Here is a 10819-nt window from a genome sequence, read left to right on the forward strand (position 1 = left end):
TATGGGAACGCAGGCGTTTGAAATCGCAAGCGGTTTAAGAGTCAACATGGCTACAAACTGGTTAAAACGTATGCGCCAAAAAACCGCAAATGCATGCAAAACGCATGATGCGTTTTTTGCATGCGTTTCTATTGCGCACGAAGCGCAGCGCTAAAAAATGCTAATGTGAAACTAGCCTAAGAGAGGCCTGGGGTCAGTACCAAAGCATAGAGTGGATTTGCCCTCACTTCCATACCGGGGACCCCTTTAAGAGAGACTGGGATCAGAACCAGCGTTGAATGAATTTGCCGTGACTTGCATACCAATGATCCCTTTAATAGAACCCTGGGGTCAGAATCAGAGTATTGAGGGATTTGCCCTAACTTCCATACAGAAGATCCCTTTAAGAGAGCCTGGGGTGAGAACCAAGGCGCTGGATGGATTTGCCCTGACTTCCATACCAGAGTTCCTTTTAAGAGACCACAAAATCATTATAAGAAAAGAATATAACATAATATTGAAGTGAACATGTATTCCCATAAAATTTAATTTTATTCAATAGAAATTAAGAAACACCTATGACCGTGAATAAACAATAAATTTCTTAAAAAGCCCTGTTAAAGGCTACAGTATACTATCTGCACCCTTCCTTGCCGTGGAGGTTGGCACCCTAATAGATACGGTTATTTGGCGCCCCCACTCAACGTTGTCTGACCCTGTCTCCCCTACCTCACCCTACTTTCACAGGTGGGAAAACAATGCCAAATAGAAAAGATATGAAGGAAGGGAAAAACTTGTTATACACAGAATGCAATGCCAGAGTAACCAGGGCAATAAGCCCACAAATATAATGATAGTAAGGTAACCCAAAAAAAGGCTACTAACAATAGCCCTCACAGAACAACTATTAAAATTGCCTATTGATACACATTAAACCAATGAGCCAAAAAAGATAACCATGAGTTGCTACCAGCATGATGAATAGAATCAACATGCAGGCAAGGACATCACGTCCCAGCGATAAATTAGCAATATATGGCAATTAGTAATCGCCTCTATTAATACAGATAAAGAAACCACTGATGGTGTATACAAATAAACATGATGTAACATTGTTTCATAATAAACAAATAAATAAAGAATTTTTTAGAACACCACCCGGTGGCTACTTATCGTCAAAGTCGCCCCGACGCGTTTCCCCGGTGTAACGGTTCATCAGGAGGCCACAGATTTCAATACCACTGATACTCAATATGCATGCCTTGTTTATATCTTGTTATCTTTTGGCATCATGGAGCATATTGAGTATCAGTGGTATTGAAGTCTGTGGCCTCCTGATGAACCGTTACACCGGGGAAACGCGTCGGGGCGACTTTGACGATAAGTAGCCACCGGGTGGTGTTCTAAAAAATTCTTTATTTATTTGTTTATTATGAAACAATGTTACATCATGTTTATTTGTATACACCATCAGTGGTTTCTTTATCTGTATTAATAGAGGCGATTACTAATTGCCATATATTGCTAATTTATCGCTGGGACGTGATGTCCTTGCCTGCATGTTGATTCTATTCATCATGCTGGTAGCAACTCATGGTTATCTTTTTTGGCTCATTGGTTTAATGTGTATCAATAGGCAATTTTAATAGTTGTTCTGTGAGGGCTATTGTTAGTAGCCTTTTTTTGGGTTACCTTACTATCATTATATTTGTGGGCTTATTGCCCTGGTTACTCTGGCATTGCATTCTGTGTATAACAAGTTTTTCCCTTCCTTCATATCTTTTCTATTTGGCATTGTTTTCCCACCTGTGAAAGTAGGGTGAGGTAGGGGAGACAGGGTCAGACGACGTTGAGTGGGGGCGCCAAATAACCGTATCTATTAGGGTGCCAACCTCCACAGCAAGGAAGGGTACAGATAGTATATTGTAGCCTTTAACAGGGCTTTTTAAGAAATTTGTTTATTCACGGTCATAGGTGTTTCTTAATTTCTATTGAATAAAATTACATTTTATGGGAATACATGTTCACTTCAATCCTTTTAAGAGACCCTGGGCTCAGAACCACAGAGCTGAGTGGATCGGTCCTAACTTCCATACCAGGCATCCCTTTAAGAGAGGCCTGGAGTCAAAACCAAAGCCCTGGATGAATTTGCGCTGACTTCCACACCAATGATCCCTTTAAGAGGGAAGATGTGCCTACGGGATGGAGGATGTGTGATGGTGATATGGGCGGAGGGGGGGGATTCATTTCTGTCATGTGCTCTCTGCTCCTTTCAGGGGGGCAGACAATGGCTGGGAGCTTATGTTCCCAGGGATGCTAGATTTCTCCCACCATGTCAGTGTCTGCTGAGGTGTTGTCAAGTGGGAAAACTTGCTCATAGCAACCAATCACAGCTCAGCTACTTTTAACCAGCTCTGGTGAAATGAGAGATACTTAGTGATTGGTTGCAAGGAAAACTGTTGCTCATAGCAACCAATCACAGCTCAGCTTCTTTTGAACATTGCCTACACTGAAGAAAAGCATGTAGAAATGGAGCAGGGGCGGACACAGACTGCAGAGGGCCCCTGTGCAAGAAATCTTCCCGGGACCCCCCCAATACTGCAACAAATTTAAAGGGAACCTGTCACCCCCACAGGCGGTTTTAAGTAAAAAAGCCACCTTGTGCAGCACTAATGCTGCATATTGTCAAGGTGGCTCTTTTATTTAGGGTACCTTGCACCGCAGAAATAATCGTTTTTAAAATTGGTCAGACATACCTGATATTTGTCAGGGGGGGCAGGCGTTTCCCCATCTGACAGATGCCTCACATCCATCACTCATGTATTCCTGCATTGTGTCTCCGCCTCCAAATCTTTATTTTCAAACCATGGCGCCTGCGCTGTACTATGTCTTCTTGGTTACCATCGCCCGTCCTCTGTCATGACGTCAGCGGCCAGAGATCCGGCCCAGCAGTCGCTTAAGGTTTATTCACAATGCGGGGCAGGAATCTCGGGCGCAGATAACTACTGCACATGACCAAGATTCCCAGCCCCTTTTTTCATTTTTAAGATTTTTGATGTAAATACTTATGTTCCAAGAAAAAAAAAAAAGAAAGAAAAGTGTTCAAGGGGTGAGACCTTTATTGGCCAACCAGAGAAATTATATTTGCAAGCTTTCAGGGCTCAAAAGGCCCCTTCATGAGGCTTAATTACACTTGCAATATAGCCTGATGTAGGGGCCTTTCGAGCCCTGAAAGATTGCAAATATAATTTCTCTGATTAGCCAATAAATGCATCACTCCTTGAATACTTTTCTCTTTTTTTTTGGGGGGGGGGGGCCATAAGTATTTACATCGATTTTAATTTTTAAGATTTTTAAAATTGTACAGTTTATAAATCAAACTCACCTCAGATTCAGGTCCAAAATAATTTGTTTTTTATCCATTTCTGTATGGGCTTTAACACCGATTACCTTTAGAGCCTGTCCAAAACATAGAACATCACACCATTAAAGTGTCAGAGAAAATCATGCTACGGGTACATAGTGCGGTTGAAAAGGGGGAGGAAAAAAAAAAAAAAAGAAGACGACTGTCCATCAAGTATAACATCATATTAAATGGTCTACATTATATTAAATGATTGCTAATGCTTAATATTACAAAATTGCCTGCCATCCGTGTCAACGATTTACACTCATTAAACAATAAAATTAAATCCGCCCTGAATACACTTTGCCTGTGTGTTCATGTACTCACTAATGCAATCCAAGCTCGTTTACTTAATTAGCCAACCATTATGATGTGTGGCTTTCCCTTTAGGGAAGCCAGGTTATTAAGCGAATAGCTACCAAAGTGACGCTGTTAAGAAACCAAAGTACCATAATAGAGTTACTCTATTAAGATCTAACCACATAAAGGTTTACTCATCATCATAATCACATTTCACGGTGGTGATTATGTAAAATTGTAATCCATTCACCGCCAAAACGATCACTCGCTCACGACTCTTGTGCCTCAGATGGGACCGTAAAGGGGGATCTGCTTCCCAATCACTCGTCCACTCACCTGTCGCATTGGGCCAACAATGAGCTACATGCACCCCCCAGACGACCCCCACATTCACATGACACGAGACACTGCCACCAGGGCTGTGGAGTCAGAGTCCATTTTGGTGGTGTCGGAGTCATGGAAATTGAGTCGGAGGTTTGACTTGCCAACTCCACAGCCCTGGCTGCCACCACTCACTGTTTTATCAGGCCAGCGAGACGCCTGCGCTGGTCAACACACTAGTATGCATACACACAACACTTTCCCAAGCTCCTGAACGGTTCATTAATTGCACTCTGGCTACAAGGTAGCACACCAACATATTGAAGTCATTTGCATTAGTCACTTTTTGCATGTGCTGTATATTTATTAATTTTGTATTGATTTAGTATTAATTTTGTATTATAATCATGCACATGGGTGCCACTTAATTATATATTTATGACACCAGCAGGTCAAACACACATGCATGGTATTTTACTTATACATCTACCATAAAATTATTTGTGGATTTAGCTGCCTATCACCAGCAACACATAGACCATACCAAAGAGAAGGTGAACACAAGGCCAAAATAACATAAAAAATACAATTTTTATTGAAACAATTAATAAAATCCAATCGACAGGTATATATGGGGAAAGATGTGGGAAAACGCACACATGATGGTGGTACATAAGCACATGCAAAGGGACGTACACATCCAGATTAATATATACTAGTAATGTATAAAATTATCTCACAATTGTGATTTAACCCAAACGGGAAAAGAAACCACTCATAGTATATAATACCAGAGGGAAAGTATTGGACACACATACAGCTGGGGTATATACCACAATCATTCCCCTTAGCTATGTCCATAGGAATCCCACCCTGCTTACTGCTCATGGCCTCCCATGTTACTAATCACTACCGCAAAATTACCAATCAAATAAGGAGTTAAATTACCATCAAGTAGCGGCAGCAGCAGGAACAATGGTATAGGGGGCCCCCCTTATGAAGGAGGACCGAAACGCGCGTCGGGGCTGACGTGCTCATCCGGGCTATACCATTGTTCCTGCTGCTGCCGCTACTTGTTGGTAATTTAACTCCTTATTTGATTGGTAATTTTGCGGTAGTGATTAGTAACATGGGAGGCCATGAGCAGTAAGCAGGGTGGGATTCCTATGGACATAGCTAAGGGGAATGATTGTGGTATATAACCCAGCTGTATGTGTGTCCATTACTTTCCGTCTGCTATTATATACTACGAGTGGTTTCTTTTCCCGTTTGGGTTAAATCACAATTGTGAGATCATTTTATACATTACTAGTATATATTAATCTGGAAGTGTACGTCCCTTTGCATGTGCTTATGTACCACCATCATGTGTGCGTTTTCCCACATCTTTCCCCATATATACCTGTCGATTGGATTTTATTAATTGTTTCAATAAAAATTGTATTTTTTATATGTTATTTTGGCCTTGTGTTCACCTTCTCTTTGGTATGGTCTTAATTATATATTTATGTAATTGTCCATAGTTACCTGTGTTATTATTCTTTATCGTTATTCGTCACCATCATTATATATTTATTTTTACCTTCATACAATCGTTTATTCATTAGTTATATGATTATCCACACTTACCTGTTATATTATCTTTATTTGCCCAGTATGATCTTTAGTTATTATTGACTATTTTCCACCTGGCACACATGCGCATTTTTGCTCCTCTCAGACTTCCGTGGGTCTGGCATTGCTGGAGACGAGCGCCTGCGCTGTGGCCTGGATGAGGTTGGTGTGTCTTGCTGTGCGTCTATCAGCATGGATCCCGAAAGTCCCCAATTAGGGGAAGTAGCAACACAGCAGGCGCCATCATCACAGTGTTTTTGTGATGTTAAACTTCCACCAATTGGCCTATTCATATAATATGTCTTTCTCCTTCTCCTCCTAATGAAGAAGTGCGGAACGTGCTTGGGGCGAAGGGACACGTGGCCATTTCAGTGATGTATGTATTAATAGTTTAATTAGGCATTTAGTCTGCACTATTGCATACTATATTGTTTATACTTATTATCTTTACAAACTACTGACATCATCCACATGAATAAATCATTTAAATCACATATTGTATACAGCGGGTGAAATAAGTATTGAAAACGTCACCAATTTTCTAAGTAAAACTATTTCTAAAGGTGCTATTGATATGAATTTATCACCAGATGTCGGTAACAACCCATCCAATCCACACAGGCAAAGAAATCAAACCATAGATGTCCATAAATTATGTGGAATAATGAGAAATGACAAAGGGAAAAAGTACTGAACACGAAGAAAGAAGTGTAAAAAGCCATGGAACATCATGACACTCCTGAAATCGATCAGTAATTAGAAAGCAATCCTGCCACTTAGTGAAAAATAATATCTGCTGGTTTAACTGATTGACTACACAAACAGTGTCTCATTACCAACGTGCCATACAAGAAACACCTCATAATGGGTAAAACCAGTGAGTATGCAACACATACTGACGGCATTAGTTACAGAAGAATTTCTAAACTACTGAATGTAGCAGCGAGCACCGTTAGGGCCATAATCTAAGTGGAAAGAACATCATTTCACCATAAACCAGCCATGACTAGGTGCTCTCCGCGAGATTTCCTGCAGTGGAGTGAAAATAATTAGAAGAAGAGTTGTCCAAGAGCCAAGGACCCTGTGGAGAGCTACAAAAAGACCTGGAATCAGCAGGTACAATTGTTTCAAAGAAACCTATAAGTAATGTGCTCAACCCTCATGATCTGTGTGTACACTCACCATACAAGACTCCATTGCTGAACAAAGAGCATATTCAAGCACGTTTAAAGTTTGCTCAACAACATTTAGAGAAGCCTGTGATGTCCTGGGAGAATATAGTCTGATCAGATGAAACCAAAATTGAACTCTTTGGATTCCATAATATACACTTATCAATGCAACGTCATCAGTGAAGGAAGGAAGAATGGACAAATATACGGAGACACGCTTGATAAAAATCTGCTGCCATCTACCAGGATGAAGATGAAACGAGGATGGACATTTCAGCAAGACAATGGTCCCATACACAAAGCCAAGGAAACTCTCAATTGGTTTCAGAGAAAGAAAATAAAGCTGCTAGAATGGCCCAGCCAATCACTGGACCTGAATCCAATAGAACACTTAAGGAAGGAAGTAAGGCTCAGAGTTCATAGATGGAAGCCACCGGAGATTCAGGATATGAAGAGTGCTTTGTGCGGAAGAATGGGCCAAATCACACCTGAGCAATGCATGCGACTAGTTTCTTCATACAGGAGGCATCCTGAAGCTGCCATCACCAACAAAGGCTTTTGTACAAAGTATTAAACAAATTTCAGCAAGAATGTTCAATACTTTTTCTCTGTGTCATGTCTCAGTATTACACACAGCTTTTTTATTGACATCTACGTTTTTTTTTTTTTATTTCTTTGCCTGTGTGGATTGGGTGGGTTGTTACAGACAACTGATGAGAATTTGTCAAACCAGCGCTTCCACTTGAATGCAAAAAAAAAAAAAAAAAAAATTAAAATACAGGCCGGAATACTGTGAAGACTATAGACAATAGGATTAACAGCACACACCGGTACATTGGACCTTCAGGGATTCTTCTAATAGCTGCCGGCTATCCCATACAAAGAAATCCGCATGGCGTGACCGTGGATCCTCATATGTACAGATACTTTTAGAAATAGATTTACTTAGAAAATTGGTGAAGTGTTGAATGCTTATTTCACCCGCTGTATGTACAAATGTCACACTAATGTTTCTGGCCACCGTGTCCTCAGTTTGTGTGTCACACCTTGTCCTTTTTTATTTTAAAGGGAATCTGTCACGCTTTTTTTTGGACTATGAGTTGCCGGCATCAACATCAGGGGCTTATCTACAGCATTCTGGGTGTCGCGCTCCGGTACGGCTCCTCCCATCGTCACACGATGCCATCCTCTTCTTCCCTTCCTGTCGTGGCTCCGGCGCACTGTCCTGCAGTGCGCAGGGGTTGGGAGAGATCCAGAGCCGGAGCCTGCACACTGCAGTATTCTGCTCTGCCCTCAACAGGGCAGAGCAGTGCGCCGGAGCCACGACAGGAAGGGAAGAAGAGGACGGCATCGTGTGAAGATAGGAGGCGCCGGACTGGACTGTGACACCCATCGGACCGGACCGCCCCCTCTGGTGAGTATAATCTAACTCTTTTTTCTTATCTTTCAGGTTACATTGTTTCAGTTTTTTGTGCAGTTCAGCAAATCAGTGGTTTATTAGTAGCTCTGCAATACTAAAATTAAATTGCAAATCACCCAAAAAATTTGCTCTCATTTGTGCTTTCACATGTGGTCATAGTCTAGTACTAGCAAATATATAAATGCAGAAATAATTAGACTTTTACTGGACAGAAATACACAGAATGGAATGGCTTACCTTCTCTCCAACATTGATCTTTGTGAAGTGGAACGTAGAAAGGTGCGGGTTACATGAACGGACCAACGGGGCAATGGTATCTATGAGCAGCTTCTCCAGGTACTGCCCAATAAAAGGCCACATCTGCGCTAGCATCTGAAACGGAAGAATTCGCACATGAGAATCCGACAAACTGCTTTACAGAGCGAGTTCACTTAGTTCCACAATGTATTCTACTGCACGGTCAAAGTATTTGCTCCAATTTACAGACCGCCAATCCCACTAGGATAATATTTCTTCCTTAAAGAGAATATGTCAGCAGGTTTTTGCCATAGAATCTGAGAGCAGCATATGATGTAGGGGCAGAGACCGCGAGACAGCGATGCATCACTTGGTGTAGTTTCAATAGAATCAATGTTTTCTCTTCTGTAGATGTAGCAGTCATGAGAATTAAGAGTTGTATAACCCCACTCACACCTCTGATTTCCAGCAAGTTACCCATCAGTGGTGAGGGAGGAGGATATGCAGATGAGCCGGACTTACCTTAACGCAACGCCCAGTCCAGCGGTGATGATTTCAAGCTTGTAAAACACTGATTGTATTGAAGCTGTAGGAAATGACATCCCTGGAATCGATTTCTCTGCATATACATTATAATGCTCTCACAAAAACTTGCTGACAGATTCCCTTTATTCAAAACGGACTTGGAAGTGACAAATGTGATTTAATAACGTTAATAGCACTCAAGGTAAAACCCATTTAACTGGTAAAATATAGTTGTTCATGCAAAAAATTATTTCGTTAATTTCAGTTTGAACATTACAGGCCGTTCGTTAATTTCAGTTTGAACATTACAGGCCGTTCGGTGGCCATAAACTTCAGTTTAATATCGTCTGAAACTGCTGATTTCATTGGCACCGGCTGAACATCTAAAGTGTATGGTTGTGTCCTGATTTTACCAAAATACCATGTCATGACAAACAAGGATCAGGCACGCTGGATTTTAACTTTCTAGTTCCATTTGTTCCCAGTTGGGATAAAAAGCCTCCAGAAGTGTCTGGCAGGGACTTATAACCCCCTTCCCCATTTAGAGCATATGCGCACTCTGCAAAATAGAATCTCAGGTCCTTGGAGGAAACACATAGGATGTGCAAACACTAGATGGGAGCGTTCTACCAAAGCGAACACAATCCATCACAAATTAAGATGAAACTTACCTTGTTTAGCCATTCTACTTTTTCTACATCAGGAAAGGTGACCTGCAAGAACAAACCAAACAGATAGTCATCATTATAATGCAAAATGTAGAGAGGCATCTTCTCTAGGTTGTTGGCTTGGAAATATCTAGACACCAATACAAGACTTGTTCATAAATTGTGTTTACAGGATATTACTTTAGTTAACCATCTTATAATAGGAGCCTGTCGAAATATAATTTGTATACAAGCTGGGTGATCTGATGGCAACAACACGCTCCAAAATGGTTTACAATTGTTGCAACTGGAACGCAATTATTATTCCTCTACGTTCACATGGAGTAAGTTTCTAAAGAATCCTCGAGAAATTCTGTTTTACCCACCTCCAATATGAATCTGTACCATGCTTCCAATGTAGATTTGAATTCTGTGTCAGAAAAAGTCATGTCACTTACAACATGAGAGTCACTGCTGGTAGGCAAGCATGGATAAGTCCAACTAAACAGGGACACTTCATGTCATGATCTGGACCAAATAAAACTTGGAATCATGGGTATAAATTGGAGGGTCGGTCTCAGATCTCTGCAGAGTTTCTCAGGCAATGCAGGGTCAGAGGTTTGCTTTTTTTTTTTAACAATCAAAAACTGTGTGAACTAAAGATAAATTTACTACAGACCAAGAGGAACAGGGCAACAGGTACATTTCATTATCTGGATTAAATTATCTTCGAGCGCAAGCCTGTTTTCACCTTCATGACCGGGCCAAATTTTGCAATTCAGACCACTGTCACTTCATGTGGTAATAAATCTGGAGCACTTCAACTGATCCCAGTAATTCAGAGTTGTTGTTTTTTGTGACATATTGTACTACATGATAGTAAAAAAAAAAATGTATTTAATATGACTTGCATTTATTTGCGATAAAATCGGAAATTTGGTGACAAATTGGAACATTTTACAATTTTCAAACTTAATTTGTATGCCCTTAAAATCAGACAGTTGTCACACAAAGTAGTTACTGTAATAACTTTTCCCATGTCTACTTTACATGAGCACAATTTCTGAAACTTTTTTTTGTTCAGAAGTTAGAAGGGTTAAAAGTTGACCAGCAATTTCTCATTTTTACAACAAATTTTATTTTATTTTTTTTTATATAGGGACCACCTCACATTTGAAGAGACTTTGACTGTCTATAT

General features: G+C 40.6%; 1 protein-coding gene across 1 annotated transcript in view; it reads right to left on the reverse strand.

The window, feature by feature from the left end:
• The window catches only part of ESYT1 (extended synaptotagmin 1), a 93883-nt gene extending 84124 nt beyond the window's left edge, over positions 1–9759 (reverse strand). Inside the window, exons 1-3 of the mRNA XM_073564847.1 lie at positions 9646–9759; positions 8450–8584; positions 3365–3438 (exon numbers count right to left, since the gene is read on the reverse strand). Coding sequence (XP_073420948.1) covers positions 3365–3438; positions 8450–8584; positions 9646–9744 — 308 coding nt within the window. The 5' untranslated portion in view covers positions 9745–9759. The remainder of the gene's footprint in view (positions 1–3364; positions 3439–8449; positions 8585–9645) is intronic.
• Positions 9760–10819: the final 1060 nt, after the last annotated feature.

The sequence above is a fragment of the Dendrobates tinctorius genome, unplaced genomic scaffold, assembly GCF_039654945.1.
Source record: "Dendrobates tinctorius isolate UK_male_01 unplaced genomic scaffold, ASM3965494v1 ptg000492l, whole genome shotgun sequence".
Lineage (NCBI taxonomy): Eukaryota > Metazoa > Chordata > Amphibia > Anura > Dendrobatidae > Dendrobates > Dendrobates tinctorius.